This window comes from Gobio gobio, assembly GCF_949357685.1.
Source record: "Gobio gobio genome assembly, chromosome: 19".
Taxonomy (NCBI): Eukaryota; Metazoa; Chordata; class Actinopteri; order Cypriniformes; family Gobionidae; genus Gobio; species Gobio gobio.
Genome location: NC_137112.1, coordinates 33763773 through 33790091, shown reverse-complemented (window position 1 = coordinate 33790091; position 26319 = coordinate 33763773). Strand labels below are relative to the sequence as shown.

At 36.9% G+C, this 26319-nt stretch overlaps 3 protein-coding genes across 3 annotated transcripts; all 3 read right to left on the bottom strand.

The window, feature by feature from the left end:
* Positions 1-3284: 3284 nt before the first annotated feature.
* Positions 3285-7693, bottom strand: timm17a (translocase of inner mitochondrial membrane 17 homolog A (yeast)). Its single transcript, XM_079844693.1, has 6 exons — positions 7569-7693; positions 6620-6719; positions 6435-6498; positions 4527-4655; positions 4250-4360; positions 3285-4143 (listed from the first exon to the last, which is right to left on the bottom strand). The coding sequence occupies exons 1-6, from the start codon at positions 7592-7594 to the stop codon at positions 4073-4075; spliced, it is 501 nt and encodes a 166-aa protein (XP_079700819.1). The 5' UTR covers positions 7595-7693; the 3' UTR covers positions 3285-4072.
* Positions 7694-11230: 3537 nt separating this feature from the next.
* Positions 11231-15397, bottom strand: lmod1b (leiomodin 1b (smooth muscle)). Its single transcript, XM_079843952.1, has 3 exons — positions 14887-15397; positions 12420-14168; positions 11231-12252 (listed from the first exon to the last, which is right to left on the bottom strand). The coding sequence occupies exons 1-3, from the start codon at positions 15154-15156 to the stop codon at positions 12226-12228; spliced, it is 2046 nt and encodes a 681-aa protein (XP_079700078.1). The 5' UTR covers positions 15157-15397; the 3' UTR covers positions 11231-12225.
* A 375-nt stretch (positions 15398-15772) lies between these two features.
* Positions 15773-25280, bottom strand: shisa4 (shisa family member 4). Its single transcript, XM_079843988.1, has 5 exons — positions 24820-25280; positions 23153-23330; positions 22010-22146; positions 20966-21154; positions 15773-19162 (listed from the first exon to the last, which is right to left on the bottom strand). The coding sequence occupies exons 1-5, from the start codon at positions 24875-24877 to the stop codon at positions 19122-19124; spliced, it is 603 nt and encodes a 200-aa protein (XP_079700114.1). The 5' UTR covers positions 24878-25280; the 3' UTR covers positions 15773-19121.
* Positions 25281-26319: the final 1039 nt, after the last annotated feature.

The following is a 26319-nucleotide window of genomic DNA, read 5'->3' as shown; positions in this document are numbered from 1 at the left end:
GAAAATATTGAAGTTGAATTTAAATTTAAATGTATGAATTAGCTTACTCAAATTAAATATTTGAAATTAAGAGAAATTAAATACAAAATAAAATTCTGCAAGTTCTTAAACTTTACATTTCTTCACAGTTTTGCCAACTTGTTCGGGTTTACATTGTACCATTATACAAGTAAAGTTACAAGGCTGAATAGGGGGTGGGGGAAGCCAAAATAGTGAATTTCTGGTCAATTTTGCACAATATGTAATAAATTAGAATATAGTAATTAAAGAGACTAGCTCTATTATAATATATCCTTCAAAACTAGAATGAAAGCATTTTTTCCCCCATTTGCAATCGTTGAAGAGGCAATAAAAGTTCTCCTAATTGATATAGAACCCATACACATCAAGTCAGTTTAAAACTTACACCATGCAGGTCAGGATATAACAAGAGCTAGTTAGTGTGCATCCCGATATAAAGCAGAAGACCTCAAGTGAGAAAAGCTCTAATTAAAAGTCTCTTTGATTGCCTGTTACTTTGCAGTGATGCTCAGTTACAGATAAGACTTGGATTGTTGCATTAGCATCTATACGTCATTCTGCAAGCATTCACCCATAACTTAAAATTCCACATGCATTACCAATTCCTCATTCAGACACACCAGATCTTCAGCAATAGAGAAAGTTTTGGAGTCTTTCACCAAACATCTTGAGTGCCTAGCCAGAGCTTGTTCTCTGCTCTTGTATACAATCAAGAATGCAACGCTCCCACAGTGCCTTCAAAAGCCCTGAATTAATAATCACAGCACTTTTTAGGAACTATGTAGATTAGCAACCAGTCATGTTCGCTGCCTAATAATGAGTTGTTTGCACCACAAGTTGACCTCACTTCGGTTGTTGCTGCTCTCCAAACAAACTTGCATGCAAGCAGGACGACGCAAATTGGGGTAAAGTGCCAGGGCTTATTACAGGAGACATGCTTTTACTGAATGAGAAGGGTAGGAGCGAAAATAGAACTACATTGCAAAAGTCAAGCCAAACCCCTTGGACTTTTCAATGTTGTGGCAAAAATTATTTTCTCATTAAAGGGTTAGTTCACCCAAAAATGAAAATTCTGTCATTAATTACTCACCCTCATGTCGTTCGACACCCGTAAGACCTCCGTTCATCTTCGGAACACAAATGAAGATATTTTTGTTGAAAGCTGATGGCTGAGAAAGGCTTCAGATAGGCCTCCATTGGCATTCAGTACATTTACACTCCCAAGACCCATAAAAGGCACTTAAAACGTCGTTACAAAGTCCATCTCACCACAGTGGCTCTTCAATAATTTTACGATGCGACAACAATAGTTTTTGATCCGCAAAAAAAATCTAAATAACACCTTTATCCAACTTGTTCTTGTCTTCCGTGTGTGCCTCCACGACGCATGCGCGAGAATATGACGCAGATCCGGCGTTCGGACACATGACCCAGAAGCGATTTGTTTACAAGCAGAGGAAGACACGCGTATCTAAGCTGTTGAATTCTACATTGATCGTGCTTTAGGTCTCGGCGTAGTTCTCAAAATGGGGTTAAAGTGTGCATTTCATGGATTCCCAAAACCAGGCGCTACGTCATTCTCGCGCATGCGTCGTGGAGGCACACGCGGAAGACAAGAAGAGGTTGAATAAAGTCGTTATTTAGATTTTTTTTTGCGCACAAAAACTATTGTCATCGCTTCGTAAAATTATTGTAGAGTCACTGTGGTGAGTGCCTTTTATGGGTCTTGGGAGTGTAAATGTACTGAATGCCAATGGAGGCCTATCTGAAGTATTTCTCAGCCATTAGCTTTCAACAAAAATATCTTAATTTGTGTTCCGAAGATGAACGGAGGTCTTACGGGTGTCGAACGACATGAGGGTAAGTAATTAATGACAGAATTTTCATTTTTGGGTGAACTAACCCTTTAAGGGACGTCAACCAGAAACGCTGCAAATATGCCAGACCAGGAACTACTGAATTACATGAAACAAGAAAAAAAACAATCACAGGTATGCCCAGTTGTCAAAGGAAAACATTTGTATGCTAGCAGAACATCTTTTGTCCAAACACATGCAAGCAAAGAAGCTCACTGAATTCCCTCTCGTCAATAACAATTAAACACATTTGTTAATCTATTTCTTCATTGAACAACATAATTACCTCCCTGTTTTTAGCATATATACTTAAAGTTGGTGGACAACAAAAATATTGGTCATTCCATAACTCTAAAATGTTTTCCCCTCCAACTACTCACAGTTGTGTCATTATAATGCTAGAAGTCAAAATATTTACAAAGGCCTATTTTAATAGTCTATAGGGCATATAGGCTAAGAACATAATTATTCTGAAGCACATGGTCAGGGTGTAATAAAAACTCAGAAGAAGAACTGTATAAGTTACAAATATCAAGAAACGAAACTACGACCGTCACATTAAATACCTTACAAACCACAACAGACATACATTTAACCGCGTGTCCGCTCCTACGCCCGCCGTATACAACGACGCCAACTGTGTTTTTAAATTACGAGCGCTGTCAATCACGTATATCACCGTTTATTGGCCGGTTGTTGTAAAGCCCCGTTCATTTGAGAGCGCACCCAATCAGCATATAAAAAGGCCAGAAGAAGGCGGAACAAAATGAAAATGACTTGTCCAATGAACATCGCCCTTTCCTCATTTAATATACTTATAAAAAATTATCAAATTAACTTTTAGCGTTTAAATATAACATTCTCGCAAAAAATGTGATTCATCTATTTCTATACTGACTTCCAAAAGTTCTCTCTAGAAACATCTACAATGGAACAATTTATAGTTCACAAATGGCTGAAACAAAATAGCTATTTTAAAAACGTTTTCAAAAAGGTCATTGAAATATTAAATATTGACGTCGGAGTTGCTTTTGCGATTTAGATTCAATTGATCCACTTTTAAGTGCTAGTTTTCTTTTCAAAAGCTCACTGAAAATTACATTTCTCACAACCAATGTATCCCTCTTTTATTTTTCTATCATGATTTTAAAAAACAATTCTTTCCGTTTCCTCATCGGTCAATTTGGTGACATTTAAAGTGAAATCTGCATTTCAATATGACGCTTGCTGTGCACCACTATAACCCTATACTTCCCTCTAGTGGATAATACTAACTTTTATTTTATTGCTTTACTCAATGGATAAAGTTCGAAAGAGAGGTATAGCTTTACTGACAAGCAATTACCATATAAAAATATGGTAAATTATACAATAATGTCTATGTGCTTTTCACATAGCCCACCACAGTAGTAATAACTAGTTTATTTACTATGTTTCTCAGCCTAAATTGGCTCATATATCCACCAGAAGAGACAACCCTGTCCATTCATCAACTTCTTCTCTGCTGCATTTGAACAAAACTGCTAATATTCACTGTAGATATATACTTAAAGTACAATACAGCATAACATCTTGAAACATCTTTGAGGAAGTTGTACAAGAAAATAAATAGCTACTTCAAAAAGTAAACTGTGAAGGAACATAATTTGCAAAAGGCAGCATGGACCAGTCGATAAAAAGCCCCACTATGTATATACGATCTTGTTGAAGCCTGTGAGAAAGTTTACATTAAGGCAAACAATCAGCACACAGGCAAGCATTAAACTCTCTGAGGCGCGCGCACACACACACAATAGTATTCACACACGCAACAAACACTTTATACAGCCAATTGATTGGGGCTCAACATGAACAACCTAACATGACAAACAGTACACCCATTGCTTCATCAAACATTTCCAGCTGTGTCAGCGGCAAAATGAGGTCACAGAAAACAAAAACCTGGATGAAAAAACAGGTCTGAGTTGGATTTCCTTTTGACTTAAATAAGGTGACCCAGAAGCCAATGAGGCGGCTGAGAATAGCAAAAGGCATACGCAATAATAGGGACAATAGTGATTGCCCTTCATATTCCCTCCGTCGCAGTCATTCGTGGTTGATGGCATGCTCTGTTGATGAATGAGGTCCTCACTTTAACTTCAGTGTCTCAGTTGAGTTCATGGAATAAGAAAAGGCCTTGAGTTTTAAAGGGCTTCTCATTGGTACTGTCTATAGTCTCCGAATGACGAAGCAGGCATGGGAGCAGGCTCTTCTGCAAACTGTGGGCCTGTAGAGAAGATTATGTTGGTTGAATTCGATTTATATATTACTTCAAAATGTTTGCATTTTAAAAAGTTTTATTCAGTCTCAAAAGGAGGACTTGCCACACTTACCAGTCGGGAATTGCGCTGAGGCGAACCTTGTGAGCAGAATTCCTGCACCTTCTATTAATGCAAGCAGTATACCTCCCATTGCAGCAGAGCCAAACATGGCCACTGGTCCATCTGTGATGAGACAAATTTATATAACAAAAAACACGGTTATCATAAATAAATAAATAAATAAAAGAATATTAAAATAAAGAACTTTAAATATTTATGAACAGGCAAGGAATTAGAACTTGCATTTGTGACCACATCATTATCCACATTAGTTTGGGATTTGACTTACTTCTTGCTGCTAAAATGGCTCCGGTCATGGCTCCACTTGTGATTGAGTTCCAGGGGTCTTCTTTGCCCCTCACCTTCACCAGCCCACAATCAATCATAGAGAAGAGGCCACCCCACACAGCAAAGCTTCCTAATAATGAACAAACATTTGTATTTTGTAATATCTTTCAAAGTAAACGTGAATTATTAGCCAATGACATTGTCTACATCACACATCTTGGCTGCTTCTAGATATAAATATTGATCAACGCACACATCAGTTTGGATAAACGAAAGCTCAAGCATATTCGCTTGACATGCGAAAACCAATGAGGTTCATTCTCGTGAGTTACGTAGCACGTTTGAGTTTCTGAAAGAACCAATGAGGTTCATTCTCATGTTACACAGCACGTTTGAGCTTCTGTCTATGTTTGCTGATCAATGTTTATGTGAATAAAAGCCTAAATTTAATCTGTTCATTATATAAAGCGATCGAGTCTCTTCAGAAAATTTGGAGTAAACCGCATAATTCATATGGATTCGTTTTACGATCTCTTTATGAACTTCAGACTGCAGGCAAACGTGGCCAAATCCACTTTTTTGCTCACATGTGAGATCTGTTTCTCATAACAGTGTGAACAGCACAAACCACATGGAAACCTTCCATATGTGGTACTAAGTCCGATACAGGTCTGATGGTGTGTGCAATGTGACCGCAGTCTAAGCGGAATTCATATGACTTTTACGTCACATTTGTCAAAATTCTGCACTCATGCGAGTCATTTCAAAGATTTTACTAGGGCCACCCTCGACTGAAGATTTTAATCAATTTATCGAATCAATTTATTGATTTACAAGTGTTTTCAGGCTGCATTGATGAAAGTTGACGCAGAGTAATGCACGCACCTATATGCATGTTTCATAACAATCTTAGAATATTTGTTTTCCATTTGAATCTGTCCATTTAAAAATAGACAAATAGTTTAATTTGACTGGCAGCATATGGTGATATTTCACTAGAGTAAAAACAAATTCCAGATATCAAGAATTATTATTTATTAGTTGAAATCTAATTCTTGATATTAAGAATTCGATTTCTGCGAGTAATGACATCACTGTTGATATCAAGAATTTACATTTTTACTAGTGGAAATGTAATTCCTAATATTAAAAACGAGTGAAAATTGAATTGTTGATATCCTGTGGTAGATGATTAAAAGTCAAAACGAATTGCCATAATGCACCTAATAGGCTAGCGCACATTTATCTAGGTTAATGTGAGAGCGAGCGGCCTTGTAAAGTTGCTACTATTTACATGTTTTAAATGATAAGGCAAAATTCACTTTGATGGATGATAGGCAAATGTTTGGATTTCCTGCCCGACATGCAATTACCACAAGGACCCACTGTTAACAATCGGTCCCTCACGGGTTGCGTGACTTTGCCACAAAGTTAACTAACCGTCTAATAAAAGTTTTAGTCGACTATTAGGGGGCAGCGCTAGATTTTACATACCCGAAGTTATCAAGACATTTGCAAAAGGTAAGTCAATGAAGAACAGTGATGTGTCAGAGCTCATAAATATTACAATGACAGCTCTATATACAGGCAAAACACGAGGGATTGTATCATAAATGTTTAAAAACTCTGCTCTCTTTTTTCGCATCCTTGTCTTTGTTTTTTTTATATTGACTGATACATTTCCTGGCTTCCAGTGTGAACAAAGCCAAAGCGGTAGTTGTGTAGCTGTCAATGGGGAGAGTACAGAACTGGGTCAGATTTTAATTTGTGTTCCGAAGATGAACGAAAGTCTTACGAGTTTGGAACAACACGAGGATCAGGAAATGATGAAAAGAATTCCTAACCTCAAACCATTGAACTGTAATGCATCACTCGGCATACAATGTGACAAGTAACCTTTGAACATTACCTCCTAGTTGTGGAGCTCTGGTCCTTATGGCTGTCAAACTACCCTTCATTCTGTGATTCATTCCCTAAAAAGATGAAAAACAAAAACACTTATGACATAACATTGGGCCCAAAAGTACTACAGGCCCTTAACTTTATGTAAAAAAAAACACTGGTTTATCAGCAGCAGCACAGAGAATTACTCACAGAGGGAGAGTTTCTAAAGCCTTTGACGGCCTGGAAGATTCCTCCACCGATGGCCCCCATGGTGAAAGCTCCCCCACAGTCGTCCACTATCCTCCAGGGGCTGAGAAACCACAGTAAGAGGTCATGATAATAAGAACACAAATAGTAAGTTTAGTTCTGCTACTACTAACAACCCTTGCAAAACTGTACGTTACTCTGGTAAACATTTACATGGTTATATATATGGTGGTACTCTCTAAATTTACTTTTGGGTTACACGTCATTTTAAGCTGCCCTTGTTACAGAGTATTTATACAAATAAGTAGTACAGATTAATATTAATTAACAACATGAAATTACTATATAATTACGGTTAGAGTTTGGGTTGGGTTGTAATTATGCATACATTTACTATTATTACTGTAGTAAGTGCATGCAAGATGTGTAACAGGGACACTGTAAAATAAAGTGTTAACCATTTTCTTTAGTGGAAATACTACTCGAGGAAGTATCCATAATGTCGCCCAATAAAAAACAGAGAAAACGAGTAAATGAGACATTTCTCCAGTACTTATGCCTTCACGTCCTATTGCTATGTGATCTGAAGATCCTACTAACCATATGTTAATATAAATAATAGCCTCTGTATTATGTTTAGAAGTGTAATAGATTAAACATTTAAACAATATAAATATAGATTACCTTTAAACATAGTATAAAAACAAAATCAACCGACCACCGGCAGAACAAGGTCATGTGCGGGACTGACAGCAAGAAGCCTTTACTGAAGGACATCGTGTTACCTAACATCCATCAAACCGACTATATCACAATAATTCGAGCGTCAAACAGCCTGACAATTATTCTGACCGTATAGATAATAAAGAATAGTTTAACAGCTATAACAACAACAACAAATATAAATGTCCGAAATGTATAAAACAATAAGTTGTTTGAACTGTCGGCTCACCATGGCTCCCTCGCGTACTCCTCCATTTTGTTCTTTTCCTCTTCCACTGACGTAACAAGACACGTGCTGTTGCAGTGAGTGACGTAAGGTTATTCGCGTGCTCCCTTTGCTGTCTTTTTCTTTGTAATCGTTGTGAGTCCCCTCTAGTGGCAGTATTCACACAAACTATCAACCATTTACAGATATATAATATGCAGAGGTCCCCAATATGTGTAATGTAATAACAGTGTTAGGGGACAACAGTTTATGACCCAAGACCAGTTGTGAATGACATTTTACAAAGAAAAATAAAAGCTTATAAATATAAAATGAATAAAATATAAAATATAAAATAAAATGTAAAAAGTATTGAAACCAAATACAGACTTTAGAGAACAATCAAACTACAAGAAATAATTTAAATAATCTTAATATGTAGGAGGATAGATATCGATTAAGGCTTTGATTATAAATTGAATTAGGATATGTGTGTGTGTGTGTGGGCATGTTTTTGTGAAATATCAGGACATAAATGTGTATAATGACATGGGTATGACACAGGTATTACAAAAAGAGGGTGAAATATGAGGACGTTCCCCATGTCCTCACTTTTCAAAATGCTTATAAATCACACAGAACAAGGTTTTTTTCACAGAAAGTGAACTGCACAGTCTCCTGTGAGGGTTAGGTTTAGGGGCAGGGGCAGTGTAAGGGGATAGAAAATACGGTTTGTACGGTATAAAAACCATTACGCCTATGGAATGTCCTCACATTTCACAAAAACAAACATGTGTGTGTGTGTGTGTGTGTGTGTGTGTGTGTGTGTGTGTGTGTGTGTGTGTGTGTGTGTGTGTGTGTGTGTGTGTGTGTGTGTGTGTGTGTGTGTGTGTGTGTGTGTGTGTGTTGAAGTAGCAGTGGATTTCAAAATCCACGCCCTTCAACAGCACATAATGTAAAAAATTGTGCATAATGTAATAGGTTTTACATTATTATCGTAATAAAATGTTCATGATGTAATAATATTTTCAAAATGTAATAAAATCTTGAGCTCATAATGTAATAAAAATGTGTTCATTATGAGAAATGTATTATATTATAAACTCACCAAAAACATGTCATATTTTTATTATTGTAATAACTTTCAAAACATAAAAAATATAAGTATTCATTTTGTCTTAAGCTACCTGCGAAATGCAACAGCTTTAAATATTCATGCTATTATTATTAATAATAATAAACAAAGCATTGGTATTCCTTTACAGTACATTCTAAAAATTTAGATCCAGTCTTAAAGGGATAGTTCACCCAAAAATGAAAATTCTGTCATCATTTACGCACCCTCAAGTTGTTCCAAACCTTTATTAGAGTTTTTTTGTTCTGCTGAACACAAAAGATGATTTTTAGAAGAATTTTTGTAACTATTGACTACCATAGTAGGAAAACTAAAATTTTCAACATTTTTCAACTAAATATCAAAATAAATCTAATTATTAAACTAAATTAACCATATAAACTAAATTACTGATCTAATTACTGATCTTAAGCCCACACTGTCACTGTATGATAATTGAAATGAACTGATGACATCACCGTTTTCTCCAGAATGGCTAGAGGGCTGAATAAAATTATGCTGCATGATTTTCCTGTTTAACACTGTAAAGCTGCTTTGAAACAATCTGCATTGTTAAAAGCGCTATATAAATAAAGTTGACTTGACTTGACTTGGAAAAAAAAATACTATGGTAGTCAGTCAATGGTTGCTCTATCTGCTTTGTTACAAACATTCTTCATTCTATCTTCTTTTGTGTTCAGCAGAACAAAGAAACAGGTTTGGAACAACTTGAGTAAATGATGACAGAATTTTAATTTTTGGGTGAACTATCCCTTTAACCTGCCTGCAAAATCCACCAGATTACTGATACTAATATTACTAATAGTAGTAGTAGTAGTAGAAGTAATTAAAAGGTGCAAAAGTTCTGATTTTATTTATTTATCTGGATTTAGATTTTTAAAATGTACTGTAAAAGAATACCAATGCTTTAGGTCTAATAAACATACAATAATAATAATGATAATTGCATGAATATTTAAATGTTGCATTTTGCAGGTAAAGACGGCTTTCAATTTTTAAAAATGTACTGTAAGGGAATACTAATATTTTTTATGTTTTAAAAGGTATTACAATAATGAAAATATGACGAGTTTTTGGTGAGTTTATAATGTAATAATTTTTTCATAATGTAAAAAATTGAGCTCAAGATTGTATTACATTTTGAGAAAATGATTACATTATGAACATTTTATTATAATAATAATAATGTAATACTTATTACATGATGTGCTACACTATGAGTTGCTACAGGCCTCGTTGTGTTGCCTCACACATTGTTACACATTATAGGGAATAAACAAAACAGAAAATTGTATCTTGTAACAGTGCTTTTAAACTCAAATTTTGACTTATAGCCTAAATTATGTTTTATATCAGAATTATGCCTGAAAAACGTTATCTCGCTTGAAAGTTGTCAAGTGGCTAATAAAACTGAATGATAGATTGTCCTTTATGGTAGAGCATCTTCGTTGAGCCCAGATGAGATTGGGCGTCATTAAAAATTAGTTGATGGCTCTGCAATAAAACACAACTCAAAAATCTCTCTCCTTCATGTCGCCTCTAAGTTATTGCTCTGAGTCCGACATGCGGTTGGCTATGTTTCCATTATTAGGAAGGGGAAAGGAATGAGATGCAGACTGAGCCTGCCTGCATTGAGAAATGACCAAATATAGACATTTCAGCAGTCCTGAGGGTTAGTCAGGGGCAATCGAAATATAAACTAGCTTGCTTCAATTCTAATCAACTTTCAGACTCCAGTTTCACAAGACCATTTCTGAAGGGTTCTGAAAAAGATTGACAACAGACCATTGAATGAGTGCTTCCTGTATATCCTACCAGTAATCTATGCATTGCAATAAGCACCTGCCACTTCTCAGAAAATACTTTTAAGCTTGTAACTTGTAATTTAAATGTTACATTTAATTTATAATGTTACATCACAAGTGGTGTGTTCTTTTGTTGTTGTCATATGCCCTTCATGTATAGTTCTTTATTCTAGTGACCAAATGAGCAAAGCAGAATTGCGTGGCGTTAGCGACAATGCATTAGATCACTGTTTTTTTTCCATGCCCAAGGAACTCATTGTAGCTCTGGAAGAGTGCTACTGTCCTTTATAGGATCTGTGTGACTATGTGAAGAGCTATTCACTAACACTAGAATCATTCATTCTATCTGGAGTGGACTCTAAAGCTTTTACAGGATTTTTATATCCTCAGAAAATGACTCTGATGGTTAGATTGGAGTAAATTAAAAAGATACTTAGTGTGTTTAAACGTAATGTTTAAATAGTATTGTGAGTTAGTAGTTATGTGACTCTAATAATGTTGATAGTTATGGATAGTTCATCCAACAAAATAGTCAATTACTCATCATCATGTCTTTTCAAAACTTTCTTCTGTGGAACATAAAAGATATGATGACAGAATTTTCACTATTTGGGTGGAGTATCCCTTTACGGAGTTTGTATTGACATAAACAGACCAGCGTTGTTATTGTTATCTAAAACTATTAATAATTGTTCACAGTAATTGAAATAAAGCTGACCCAAAAATCACATGACCCAGGTGTTTTTGTTGGACCAATCATTATATCTTTATCAGGCAGATTTCTCCAAAAACAATTCAAATGTTTTACATGACACAAATGGAATTACTGGATTGTCACAACTGAAACCTGATATAAGACTCATGAAAACAGCTTATTTTCAATGAGCATAACATTCTGCTGTAACTTTCACAAGGTGTGCTCTTAAAGAGAATGCTTCCATTCCCAAATTAAAAACTCTACATTTGTTTATGTTGTTTGATAAATTATAGATGGATGGTAAAAAAAAAATACACTTGACAGTGATTAAAATGTGTATACTCAATGGATTACATAAGTTTAAAGGAAACTTCATATAAAACATTTTTTTGTTTGTATATTTACGCAGACATATACACATAAATCTGATTATCCGTCCCTTTCTACTAAATGCTGTAATCCTGTTATCGTTCACACTCACTCATTCACAATATATGGTATTGAAGAATTTGTAGTACCATGGAAACAATACCTTTATTATGTTATTTAGAATCCCTGATCAGCAAGAGCTTTTACTATAGGGATTCCCAAACCCAAAATACTAGGATAAATCAATTCCGTCAGCCGTAAGATACAATTCTACTGCCGAAACAAACATCTACTCAACATCCACAAACATACTGTACCAAACACACACTAGTAAATCTATCATATGAAATGATTCATTTAGTGCAAATGACAAGCAAGGCATCAACTCTGCAGTTCCATAGGCCACCGAAGCCTCTAAGCACCCATGACTGCACCTCTCTTCCGTTTCTTTCTATCGTCCAGTGTATTTTGTACAAAGACTCCTGGGCAGAAGCTGTGCATTCAATGGGATATCACCATCTATACGAGCCTATACCTGTCTTCCATACTGTAGGGCAGCAGTAAAGACTCCGTATGGAAGATTCTGAGAGTTGATCTTCTCAAGGTCTGTGAGATGTCTGTCCTTTCATTCCTGTAGTTTTTCTTCATTCACGTTTATCTCTCTGCACTGCCGGCTTACTGCAAGAGCTTTGGTATTGCAACCTGTGAAAAACAATTCATTGTTAGTTCAAATTCTCTCAGGGAAACATGGAAAGCTCTGAATATGAGACCCAATGAATCCACAGGAAAGTTTTAGGATAATTTCAAAAATGTAACTTGCAAGATTGAGTCAAATTTAGGCCTATATATTTTTTTTTATTATTTTATACCTTTTTGAGCCTTTTGATATTGCTGTCCCTAATGGAAGCTAGAAGTTGGTCCCTTGTATTTTGAGATCCTCCTCTTCCTCCACTCCTATCGTCAAGCTTTCTCTGTGACACGGGGGTCAGGGAGTTCTTCATGAAGTCTCTGTCCAGCATTGGAGGTGGAGGTGGTGGTGGTCCTCCAGGTGGTGGTGGTGGCGGAGGTGGTCCACCACCAAGCCCACTGACTCTTTTCTTATGAGTCAACTTGGGCGATGGGGCGGGTGACGGTATGGGAGAAGGTATAGGAGACGGCCTGGGCGAGGCTCTCGGGGAGCCTTTACCAAAGCCGGGTTTTGGAACTTCTAATGAGTCTTTCTTATCTCCAGCACCTTGGGCTTGAGCCTGCTTCTGTTCCTGCAGCCGCTTTTGCCGCTGACGGTCCATATTGCGACTGAGAATGCTGGTCATGGTCATACGAGGACCAGCTAACTCAAAGTGGTAGCCGAGTTTCAAAAGAGTTGTGTTTTCTTTTAAGATTTTGGTCATTTCCATCTCAGACTTTCCTCCGATGATGTGTCGCTGGTTGTGGAAGCGTAGCTCAGTGAGTGTGGAGTTGTGTTGGAGGGCATGGATCAGGGCCATGATACCTTTGCTAGTAAGAAGATTGGAGTCCAAATTGAGGCTAGTGATGCTTTTGTTATTGCGTAAGGTCTCGGCAATAGCATAAGCCACATGGTCGTCGGCGCGGCAGTTAGCCAAAGCAAACGCTTTGATGTGTGTGTTGTTTTTCAAGGCCTCAGCGAACTGAATGAGCGTTTTGATTTTTATGACCTCAGAATTGTTCACATTGAGATCAGTCATGCCGGGATCATTACGACGAACCCTCTCAAGATCTTCATCAAACATGCTGGACGACTCGTCCTCCTCTTCCTCCTCTTTGGTCTTACTTTTTAAAATGGTGTCAGAGACACAGTTTCCAATGTTCTCTTCCTTGATGGGTTCCTGAATTTCACTTATGATTTCATTTTGTTCCTGAACATCCTCTTTTTCCTTATCGCTTGTTTTTGCATTATATTCCTGTGGCTTCCTCACATTTTCAAGAGCCTTTTCAGGTTCTTTCTCTTTATTTTCAGCAAGCCCCCTCAATTCCAACGTGGGGCCCTCTTTCGTCTTTTCGCTTGACCTTCTTATTTGTTTTTCATCCTTGTCCTTCTTCTCTTCTTTTGTTGTGTCTTCTAGAACCTGATTTTGCTTTTCCTCTAACCTGGACGTATAGCCTTTAGTCTTGATTTCCTCTTTCTTCCTAAACTCTTCTTTTCTCTCCCTTTCCTTCTCCTCTTTCTCCTTTATCCTAGAAATCATCTCCTTTGCTCTACTTTCCCCAGATTCCCTTTTACGACTGTCTTCCTTTCTATTTTTCTCTTTGCTTTCCTCCTTTTTCTCCTGAAGCTTAGAAATTAATTCTTTGGTTTTGCTGCTGCTACTTTCTCTCATCTCTCTTCTTTCTTTGAGTTTACTCCCTTCATTTTGTTCTTTCGCCTCTTTTCTCTCACTCTCCTCGTCCTTCTTGGAAAGGGCAGATGGGCCAGATTTGTCATCTTTGGTGCCCTCTGTGACTCTGTGGCTCCTGTCCTCATCACATTTAGGGAAGGAAGAGGTGGAGGGGGTCCTCTGAAGTCCCCCATCTCTGCTGTCAGAAGTGGAGGTATTCTCTTGGCTCAGGCCCATCTTACGCAAGTACTCTTGCTTCCGGCTCTCCTTCTTTGGCTCTCCCTGAGGATCAAACATGTATGAATTATGGACAAATTATGGTGATAGTACATTTTATATTTTTGTTTGGGGGGGAACCAACAGGAGGAAATACCAGTGGCGTAGGCCTACATATCAACATGACAATGTTCAACCAAAGCCACTGCTTTGACACAGATGGTTATATAAAAGCCGTAGTGCATGCACATTGGATGTTTACACAATGCACAGTCGGTTGTTTTACAGTGAAGATGTAAACTTGCACAGTGGCTGAGTGTTTGATTTGTGAGCTGCACTGTTTTGCACTGGAAAGCTCCAGCCTTGGCAGACTTATCCTTAAAAGGCAGTGAGTAAAGGAGCAATCAACCAAGGAACTTCAACCGGGCCAACATTTCAAGAGACTTTAACATCCAAATAGACTCCAATAGATACATTTCTCCTGCTTGTATTATGTCTTAAAATAGAAAAGAAAAAAAAAATAATTCAAAAAGAAAATATTTACATAGCCACCACCCTTTTACAGTTAATATGTAAAAGTTGTAGAAAATAAAGTGACTTTCTCTATGGACATTATACAAGAGTCATAAAATGATACAAATACATCTCAGAAAACGTCAAACACACATCAGGCCACTTTTCTTTTCTTTGTTGCAATGTATTCAAGCTCCTATATAAAAATGTTAGTTTAAACCCCAGCATTCAATTTTTCACAGACAAACTGGTAAAGTAATGAATATTTCACCTCTGTTGACAGGTTTCTCTGGAAGCGGGATTTGAATTCATCGGTCTGGCTGCTCAATTGTGATTCCTTTTTAACTGGCGCGTTTGGTTTTAAATCCGTTTGGTCCACAACGATTATTTCACTGGGATCTGGATCGGGAACAACCGATACCTCTTTCTGCAGCTCCTCCATTTCTTCAGGTGACAGGTTTGACAGCAAACTGTCGAGGTCCGGGTCCTCACTCACCTGTCGCCCGGTTTTAGTGAGTCCCCTCACTTTCCTCCGGGACATAGTTGCGTTCGGTAATGACACAAACTTCTGTAGAATTCGCTGAAGATATCCGTGTATTTTTTTTAAATAGTTAATTAACTTTTGGAAGAATAATGCATTAGTAGAGCTGTCAGATTATAAAGTGAGGATGAGAAACGAAAAAAAGTGTCAAATTGAAGCCTTTCTGGATGTGAAAGAAACGCGAGGAGCAGCGCGAGACCCGATGGACTGTCATCGTAAGTTTGTAGTGCTCGGACATTCCTTGAAATCCATCGAGCACATGCCCATATTTAGATGGGGGTACACAGTCCTTTAAAGGCAATTGGGAAGGATATGGTTTACTAAAACTCAAAAGCATCCCAGAAACATACTGTTACTTCCTGGTAGGAAATCAGGATTCCTGGAGTGCTGACAATATTTTTTTTCCAGTGATGTTAAAGAATGTTATAGAAATAGGTTGGATACTATAATAGGCTGTGCTATTCCAGGAATCAGTTTAAGGTGGTTCAACAGAATATAGGCTATTCATAAATTTGAAATTATTGTTTCATCTTAGTAAATTAATGGAAGCAAATCGTAAGCCAAGACCACAAATCTGTTACCATGGTTGCAGCAGAGAAACAAAAGCGCAGGATCTAATAGCAGCAGTGTTTATTTAATTACAAACTCAAAATGACAAAATACTCAGGATATTCGTAGATCTAAAAAACACAAACATAACAACCATTGTATACAGATGAGAACGGCACAAAGACTAATTGAAAACAGGCTCAATATATACTAACTATAACTTAAACCAAGGTTTTCGGTGCATTAATCAAACATCCATGTAAACTAATTCAAACTATGGAAACAGAACAGAAAACAATGAAAAACCAACTCAAACTAATACTCAAACTTTAAAAACAAAGTTCAGCAGAGGAGGATGGGAGGGGGCTTAGGGAGTGGATGAGGAGCAGGGCAGAAGGGACCACCAGTGATGAGGGAGGAGCCAGGGAGGTGATGACAGGTGAGGAGCTAGGGAAGAGATGATGGCGGGAAGAAGGGAGTGACTCCAAACAGAGCCATCAGGATGCAGGCCCACAGTGGAAACCAAGGAGGGAGGAGCCAGGAGCCCAACTGACTGAGGTGGAGGTGAGGGTAGTAGAGTACCCAAGGAAGAGCTGAGGAGATGAAGACCCAGGGCGGCACTGATGGACTGGAGGGCCGAGGCGGGGCCAAGGCAAAGCCGGAGGGAGCAAAGACAATGGTGGAGCCGGAGGGAAGGAAGAGCCCGGTGCGCCAAAGGGGTGTAGGGACAAGGCGTAGCCGGAGGACCGGAAGTTTGTAGCACAACCAAGGGGATGAATGACAAAGGCGAGCTGGAGGGATGAGGGAGTCCAGCGGAGCTTGAGGGATGAAGGGCCACGGTGGGGCTGAGGGAGCGTGGAGCCAGTCATACTCTATCAATATGCCCACTGGTATGGATATTGCTGCTGGCTCTCACATCTGGTCAAACTTCGTAACTGACTTGGGCTCCAGGGCGAATGTGGCTTCAGGGGTAATCTCCATCAGGGATGTTAGTACCGGCTCATGCACCTGGTTAGACTTGGCACTCTGTGGCTCTGGGACGGTGGTGGGCTGTGGAACAGTCTAAAAGAGTAGGATCTAATTGCAGCAGAGTTTATTTAATAACAAACTCAAAATGGAATACTCGTAGATCTAAAAAAAAAAAAAAAAAACATCATATACAGACGAGAACGTAACAAAGACGGACACCCTCAAAATATGCTAACTCGAGAGAAAGGTGCGGTGCATTAATCAAACAATGAATAACCATGATGGAAACAAATGCAAACAAAGGAACAATTAAAAAACAACTCAAACTAATATTTAAACTCAGACAAAATGTGAGAACAATATTACATGAGTCATCTTAATGCAAAATTAAAATTATTGTAAGAATTCTTCAATGGCACTTTAGCTAACATTAATTGTTTTTAACAAAACACTACTTGTGATATATAGCCTATAGATATATGTTTGATACTACAAATTTGTGATTTGTAAAAATAAGTCAAAATAAATCAAATGGATTGTTGATGCACCATCCAATTTTTAAAGCTTTCGAACAGTGTTCTGTGATTTGGCTACCTATTGATTTCAGGTACAGCATTAATGGAGACAGCAAAGTCAAGTCTGTTTTTATTGTAAAAAGAGAATTATACAATACTCCTTGTCCAGTCTGTTCAGTTAGACCTCTCTTATAGGATGATTAGTGCAAGTTCAAACACTAGTACCCTATTAATTGCCTTTACCCCCCAAGTTTAAAATACATGTTAATATTACACGTTGTAAAAATGTCTCTTTATAGTTCCTTTTCTTATTTGTACTTCACATTCCAGAGTGACAAATACAGTAGCATATGCTGTATATAGCAAAAACAACACCGTTTAATATACATTATTTTAAATAACTAACACGTTATTTAAACAGTGGACAAAGCATCAAAACTAATCTTACAGATGTGAGATGAGGAGGTAGCAGAAATCATTTCAAATCAAAACAAATTGCACATCAAATGTACCTGACAATTGACAACTGATTCTTTTGATGAGCTGTCTAATTCTTTTCATTTACATTATAATCTACCCTTGAAAAGTATAACTTATGATGAACTTTTAAAGTAATTAAGGCAGAGACGTCCACTCATGCTTATATAAATGGGGGAAAACACTCATTATGGCGGGCGAGGGAAGTCCCGACTTAAGGTGCAGTCGCATTTGCAAAAATGTTCCGTTATCTATTGTTAATAATGTAGCAGTGTATGAAGCACAGCTCAAACAAAAGTCAGTTTCAAACATTGACCGTTGGTCAGTGTGGCACATCGCACAACATGGATTCCCATTAAATGACTGGATTTCTCCTGCGAAAATTTGACAAACAATGCACCTTTACAGTTAAAAGAGCCAATGGGAAAGGGTGTGAAAATTTGTATTCAATAATTTATTTCAAGTAAATAGGAGCTGTACATGGCTGGAAATAGTCGCATGTTGGCGTTACGAAAATGGTCGCAGAGTGAACTGACTTGCCTTAAAGGGACTTAAGCTTACCTCGCTGTGAGGATGTAACAAAACAACATACTGTAAATGTATGTGAAATGTTTTATAAATAAAAAAGGACAGCTAACTGAATGCAAACGTTGCTGTGATTTCCTTGACAGCTGGCCTAGGAAGCATGAGATACAATAAAAGACATGCAATTCTAAGGGCGTTAACATTACAGCTCAACCTCAAGCCAGATCTAACAGTTGACGAACTATAAATGCACAGAATGTTTTGGTTGGTTGTGAGGATGCTATGAAGCATGAAATTCTTTCTTATTTACATACTGCATGTTACCTGTCTATAAGACATCTATGTCTCATGTCCACATGTTAACTGTCTATAAGACATGAAAAGCGTACAGCATGATTTGGTGTTAATGATGCACATGACATTTATCTCAGATTAGCGATAAAATAAATACATTTTGAACAAACAAGCAGGGAGAGACAGCTAAGCATGGCTATTGCAGAATAAAGTGCAAATGTCACACGCTGCTTCCTATTTGGCTGAACTGAGAATGATATCCTTGATAAGTCAGAACTGTCAGCCAGTCTCTTCTGCTGGACAGTCATATTTAACAGTCCATTTCAGAGAGTTTGAATAAAATATTATGGCAAACTTAAAGCAGTCTTTTAGGTCAGTGAATTGCTGGATTTAAGTGGAAAGAGTCTCGTTGATTAGTGAAACGTGAAAGCTGTACATCAAACAAGAAAACACTCCGATGCATGAGGCAATTCCGAAGTCAGTTCATGCTTCACTTCACAAACTAATCAAGAAATAAATAACATAAATATTTTTTTTTCAAACCGCTTCTCATACAAGGGATTCCAAACAAGCATGGGCCCTCTTCATCACCCATTGTATGGGTTATCTTCTTCTTGCTGAGGGACTTCAGCTCTTTCAGTGCCCTGGGTATTGGGGAGGGGAGTACGGCGGAGGAGCTGAAAACACAACAATAACACAGTTCAGAGAAAAGTATTCTGAATATGTGTGCTATTATATGCAAATGTGGTGTTTTTATTTCCACTGTACATTCTTGACTCTTTTTACTGGCATCGATGGTTCCATGATGAACCTTTAACATCCATGGTAGAGCCCTGCATTTCTGCCCGAGCCCGACGGGCCCCGACTTTTTTACGCCCCTAGGGTCGGGCTTTGGGCCAATTTACACGGCATACCTCAAACGCGGGCCGGGCTTCGGGCCTTTTTCAGTCTTCTCCTTCGTTTTATATATTAGACATTAATTAATTAAAAGAAACAATGAGATGAGCTGCGCTGGTGGAAACAACATGAGACCATGATACCGCGACTGTCAAGACTGGCTCGCACAGTGTTTAGAGTACGGCGCTATGCAACTCGCATCGCCGCAAATGAGTAAAGCAAGCCAACACGCAAACTGCCGCAAGTGAAACTGAAATTAGGCTAAGTCTTGGATGCTCAAAAACACAATCATCTTCATTAAAACTAATGAGACTAAATGCTCTTACAAGTGCTTAGGTCGCCCGCTCTCATAATGCGGTCTTTGATCTTGAAATGAGCTGATGAATCAAATGCAGCTCATATCTGTTGGTTTCATTGACGTGAACTCCGTTAAATGTGCATATAGCACTGGAATTGAAGATCGGATTTATATTCATTTTGCGGAGAGGTGTAAGGTAAGACAACCTGCATGTTTTTTTTATTTTTATTTGTTTAGATTGTGTAGCCTGTTTCGTTTGCGAGCAGCATCAGCCTGCCTTGTCAAAAATGCCTTTTTACTGTGGTGGTGGTGGTGATAAACGTTTAAACTAACATTGTGATGCTTTAAGTGTTTTTATATCTATAGATTTTATTATAAGCAAGACAAGTCAAGTGTTGATTTGAGAGGCTAAATTGATCAAACATGTGGTCAACTCACTGTCGGCCGCTGGGTCGTCACTTTAAAAAACTAAAACTCTAATTTAACAAACAAAAAAATGCTTCAAACATTTTTCTAAATTAACTTAATAAAGAAACAAAACAAAATATATATACTTTGACATAAAAAACAAAACCAAACTATTTTAATGCCTGCAACACTGTGGATAGGGAGGATAAAAAAAAAAAAAAATTAATTAAAAAAAAAACCCGCCTCCGGTCGGACTCGGGCCGAGATTTTTGATAAGCTCTCAGACACGGGCCGGGCTAGGGCCTCAGGGTCTCGGGCCAGGCTAGGGCCTAGATTTGAGGCCCGTGCAGGGCTCTAATTCATGGAACCTTTTCATTGCACAAGTTTCTTTAAAGGGGGAAAATTTCTTTAGATTATTAAAATGTTCTTTAAATAAAGAAAAAACATTTATTTTAACTTTTTTGGAACCTTTTTTTTTAAAGTTGCATGAAACGGAAGTTGCATTTTTTCATCCCAATTGTGACGTATATTCATGTGAATGGGCTTCTCCAACAATAAAAAATGTAGGTTGGGATTTGATTTTGTCCATCAGGAATTGATTAGATAATTTTGGTTCGCTATTACTGTGATCTCATGTAAGTGACAGGTTATCCCGCCCTCACGCCAGTAAACACGTCATCAGAGAAAAGTAGAGATGTAGTTGCAAAGTACAGAAGTTATTTATATGAGGGCACATGCATTTAAAACAAATTATGTGCATTGATAAATTATTCATAATAAATACTGCAATATTCCATAAAAAAAAATATTGTCAGTTTTGATTCATGGTGACTTTAAGAGCGTAGTATGCAATCTCGGACAGAGGCCATGTGAATACCTGCTTGACTGTATCCTGCATCAGGAGGATTAGGAGGATAAGGACCATGGGGCATCATAGGATATTGGTGAGGGACACCTGGATACTGCGGCACCATTGGAAATCCATGATAATCAGGATGTCCAATGGGTTTACCATACGCATCGTACATATGCTCCACAGGATAGCTGGCCATTGGAATGTGCTGGGCTGAAATTGAGATACAAAAATTGCGCTTTTCACAATTCAGCTTTGCAGAAAATTATGATGTTATTGTTTATATTATCCTAATTAATACATGCCTTATAGTCACATTTAGCATATTAGAGTCAAGTTTAGGCTTACAACCAGAGTTAGGTGCTTCTACATCAATGTTATTCACCTATCATTCCCTCTTATTTTAGGGATAACTTCAGGGGCCGGTTGCATAAACCGTTAAGACTAGCCTTACAAGTTAGATAATTTTTTTTAATCAGTTACATAAAAACATAGACTGGCCTAATTTGATACGAAAAGTAAGACTGAATGCCACTTGCCTAACTGCTAGTGGCTCATACTAGATCTTAAGACACTGTCTTAACATAATGGCTTAGTTTATGCAACTGGCCCCTGGTGTAAGGATAGGGTTACATTTTTGGACAAGATTGTTGTTCCAGGATCAACAAAATATGTTGACTCAGGAATGTGTCTAACAATAATATATTTTATATTTTGCAATGATATAAATAATCATGCAGTCGAAATTTGCTTATAGTATGTATTGCTTCACTTTTAACATACTTTGACAACTTTTAACATATCTCTGGGCGATAATATAGTTTACATTTTGTGACGATATATACAATGGCGCAGTTGAGATTTGCTATATAGCATATACTACTTTATGTAAGTGTACTGTATGTATCCGGGTAAGGCTTATAGTTGTAATAACAATGTATATTAATTCAAATATAATAGTATAATAATAACAACAACAGCAAAACAAATAAAAGATTCTTCTTGTCTCTGCAACAAAAGATTTTTCAATAAAATGGACTGTAAAAAGAAAGAAGTGATAGTGTTTACCTTCATAAGGACTTCTGCCACGTTGCTGACGGCGCTGGTAAAGGTAACAACAGGAACACATGAAGCAACAGACCATGGTTGCTATAGCAGCCACAAAGAGCAGGATCGATGAAGCAATGCCAGCTATAGTGGAAGGGCTGAGAAAGGCAGGACAGAAAACTTCACTGATGTTATCAAACATTAATTTTGAATAATCAGACTTCTCTGGAAGCAACTCGTAGAAAATAGTTAGGCCTTTAGGTCTAGCAATGAGCAGTTTCACCATTAAGATGAGCATTTCTTTTATAACAGTCATACTTTTGCTCAGCTTATCTCAAAAACAAATTTGTTTTATTTGGTGGCCTAATGTGAGATTAATGAGACTCTCTAGGCTACTAAGTGTGTTCACTTGGTCCTTTTCAGGGATCTGAGCGTGGTTCACTGGATTTTTGGCCCACATGTGAACACTCCAAACGATCTTAGACCCTTTTAATGCAAACCAAACTGAGACCTTCTTGAGAGGTCGTGCATTGTGAACACATATCGCTCTGTACTAAAAACATTCACAAATTCCAGTTTAGCTTGGTCATCAGATGCCTCCGTACAAATCGGCTATTCATCATGGCTGCTTCTGCGGACAGATCTCCCCAAAATATTCATTCATGACACACTTGTCTATTGTCATTTCAAAGCTCGGTAAGAGAGACGTGACTGCATGAACGGCCTTGTTTATATTTTCATGTTCAGTCCGCGAGATGATATTTAATGATATTATTAAACTACTGTATGTAAAACTTAACATAATGTATGTTAAACTTAACATAATGTATGTTAAACAATGTATGGGGCGAATGGAGGGAATACTTGCTAGTTCTCATAATGCCTGATTTCACCAGTATATTTAAACAAGTACATTACTGTACAAAAAATAGACAACCTACATGAATATATATTCTATATTCAATGTTAAGCTCGATCAACAGCATTTGTAGCAATGTTGTAAAAATCTTGGTTACAGTGAAGCCATAAAAGTGAAAGAGATCAAATTTTGGAGGGTATAGGGTCAGCCATCAACCACTGAATTGAACTATATCCAAAAAGCAACAGTATGAACACAAAGATTACTACTTAACCCTAAGTGGTCAATAATCTTGAAAAATGTACCTGAGATGGAACAGCATGCAGCGCTTCTGTCCTGCCTCTGTGATCATCTTGAAGCCATCCAGGCAACAGTAACGGCGGTGACAGTTCCCACAGCAGAAGGTTATGAGTGGGCAGTCAAAGCCATTGTGCCAGGTGCCATTTTTGTCCACATACCACAAGCAGTCCTCATCTGCACCCACTGGAAGTAATCATAAAAGTAGTGGTAATAAACATAGCAAAACAATATAATAATATAATTCCAGAAGGGAACCAATGGCAAATTCTTCCAGATTGGCCTACAACTTAACAGCATCACTAAAATATAAAATAACCTCTGAGGAACTGAAAAATTTTGTAATGTAATATGCATTAATAAATGATACATAAATTGCATTGCCAGAAGGGGATATTTGTTTTTAATGACCCTACAAGTTTGACGAAACCATCAAAATATGAGGAATATATATAATTTGGCTTGTCCTTAAGTTGCAGTCTTTTCAGTGTTCAGTTGTCCGTTTATGCAGCAGTTGTACTCTCTTATCTAGATTTGTTGTATTTACCTTCTGAGTTTGATATTAAAGACTTTTAACCGAATCTTCTTCGTCCTTCTACAACTAAGCCTATATATACATATAATCACCTTCCTAAAAGAATTGCCTAAGTCATTTGACAAGTATGTATATATATATATATATATATATATATATATATATATATATATATATATATATATATATATATATATATATATATATATATAATAAACATAAACATACTAAACTTGCTTAAGTTATTTGGCAAAAAAGCCAATCTGCAGCTACAGGTTTTATATTATGCACAGGAAAGATAAAGCAGACATGAGAAAGCATACTTTGAGAACAACAAAATCAGTTATTAATATTTTGTTGGTTCCCTCTTGTTTTGCACAAGTTCATAATTTATTTGTATGACAGCCTGGTCAAAAAGTATGTCCGCACAATTTGGCATGTTTCATTGAGTTATTTCAAATAAAACAACGGACTCCAAGCACAACTACCCAATATGTTTTAAATGTATGTGTAGTAAATTTTCAACAACTTTTTTAAGGGTGAAGATTTACATTTTTGGCCACTACTATATATAAACATTTATAATTAATGTATTATTATTTGAGCACAAGGAGTACATTCATTCATTATTAAACTCCCAAGACTAAAGTACAGTAATCTCTTACATTCATTTTCCAAGATGTAATCTTACAATATATCTCAAAAAAGCGTTTATTATTTTTTTATTTTTATTTGTACAAAAACTGCATCTTTGTTTTCATCTTCAGTAGCAGTAATTTAAATGTAGGTCAGTTATCCACTTGCTTCAAGGTCTCAACTTGGATTAGCTTTCAGTTACTGGTTCTGCATGACCTAATGTTACACAGAATACAGAAGAAAACAAATGCAGCCTCATGCGAACTTACAAATCTAAGGGGTTCAGAGCTGTTGCTATAGAAAATTACATTCTGGTTTGTAGCCATGGTGTTACTAGTATGTATACAAGTTGCATTAGATAAAAGCTACGCATGACAACTGAGTAATATAATGCTTCTTGCTGACGACGATAATACCTTACACATAAAAAACATGTAAATATTGACATATCAAGTAAAAATTGGCGGCAATGAGGCCTATGAAGAAACTACAATATCGTCTTACCCTGCCAAGCAGAGAAAATAATATAGAGGACCGGTATAATGACGGCGTAGAAGGACATCCTGCTTCCAGAACACTATCCGTTATACCAGACAGAAATGGTTACATTTGCATCCCTTGAAAGAAAAAACGACCCCTTTTAAATGATAATATCTGCCACGTCTCGCAGATAGTGAAGCTCAGAATCAAGCGGCTTCGTGATCAACATGCGATCTGTGTGGAATGACACACCGCCCGTGACGCTACACGCCCGACGCCAAATCCCCAGTACCAGCCTCCATAGATAAAATAAATTAAAGGACGTTCATTTCCCCGGGATGAAGCGAAGTATTCAAACTAATAGGGGAAATGAAGAGAATTATTTCAGGAGATTAACCGCGGCTGTGTGGAATTGTGTGGACACGCGAAATTCCATGAGGGGGAAAATGGAGCCCGACGGTTCCTGTAGCAGTTCTGAACACTTCACACTTCTGGAGACAAATACATTATTAAACATACGTACAGACGACGCTACATCGTTCCTTGAAGTAACAGTGTTATGTTACATAATGAAATGCACTTAAAAAAAAAAAAATATAATATACACATATATAAATAATATTAAATACACTTCACTATATGTAATAATATATGAACTCTAAATGTGGTCGATAGTAGCATACCAGGTTTTGTGGGACTCTGTGACTCAAAGTTTGATATAATATTCTCATAACTACAAATTAAAATGGTTATAAACAAAATAGTAAATAAAAAATATCTAAAATCTTACATGTAAATGAATGTCAAATAGACAACTGTGGTAGGTTGTACTAAAAACATAGTAATTAAAACTTTACAACTGACTTAATTGTTAAAATAATTGTGCCCTGCATGTGATTAAGTCCTTATGTTCCTAGTTTTTTTCTTTTCTTTCTTCAAACAAAACTGATGCCAGATTTGTTTTTAACAAAACAATGCTTTGTAATGCAATAAGCTATACAAGCAATTTGCATGTTCATAATCAAAACAGTTAAATCATAACGATAATGTACAATTACTAAAAAATGTTGCTCTCTGCAAATAACAATAATTAATATACACAAAATAATCAATAACACTTTACAATAAGGTTTGATTTGTTAACATTAATTAACATGAACTAACAATGAACAATACTTATACAGCATTTATTAATCTTCATGTTAATTTCAACATTTAATAATACAACTCGATTTGAATGTTAATGCACTGTGAACTAACATGAACAATATTTTACTAATATTACCAAACATTAAAGAATACTTTTAATATATTGCTCATTGTCAGTTCACTGTAGCTAATGCATTAACCAATGTTAACAAATGAGAACTTATTATAAAGTGTTAGCAACATATCTTTAAAAACGAATGTAGATAAATGAAGACTGTTTACAGTAAAATCTGTCATACATGTCTAAATCTTAAAAAACTTTTTGAAACTAAATACACTTATAAATTGGACCTTAACACGCCGTTTATTTTGAAA

Excerpts from the sequence above, each read along its gene's own strand:
- shisa4 (XM_079843988.1), bottom strand. The coding sequence starts at position 24,877 with ATGTCCTTCTACGCCGTCATTATACCGGTCCTCTATATTATTTTCTCT. Across the intron at positions 23,331-24,819 it reads TATTTTCTCTGCTTGGCAGG|TGGGTGCAGATGAGGACTGC; the intron begins GTAAGACGATAT and ends GATTACTTCCAG. Across the intron at positions 22,147-23,152 it reads TGCATGCTGTTCCATCTCAG|CCCTTCCACTATAGCTGGCA; the intron begins GTACATTTTTCA and ends TGCCTTTCTCAG.
- lmod1b (XM_079843952.1), bottom strand. The coding sequence starts at position 15,156 with ATGTCCCGGAGGAAAGTGAGGGGACTCACTAAAACCGGGCGACAGGTG. Across the intron at positions 14,169-14,886 it reads AGAGAAACCTGTCAACAGAG|GGAGAGCCAAAGAAGGAGAG; the intron begins GTGAAATATTCA and ends TTTGATCCTCAG. Across the intron at positions 12,253-12,419 it reads ATATCAAAAGGCTCAAAAAG|GTTGCAATACCAAAGCTCTT; the intron begins GTATAAAATAAT and ends TGTTTTTCACAG.
- timm17a (XM_079844693.1), bottom strand. The coding sequence starts at position 7,594 with ATGGAGGAGTACGCGAGGGAGCCATG. Across the intron at positions 6,720-7,568 it reads GAGTACGCGAGGGAGCCATG|CCCCTGGAGGATAGTGGACG; the intron begins GTGAGCCGACAG and ends GTGGTTTCTCAG. Across the intron at positions 4,656-6,434 it reads CAGAGCTCCACAACTAGGAG|GAAGCTTTGCTGTGTGGGGT; the intron begins GTAATGTTCAAA and ends GTTCATTATTAG.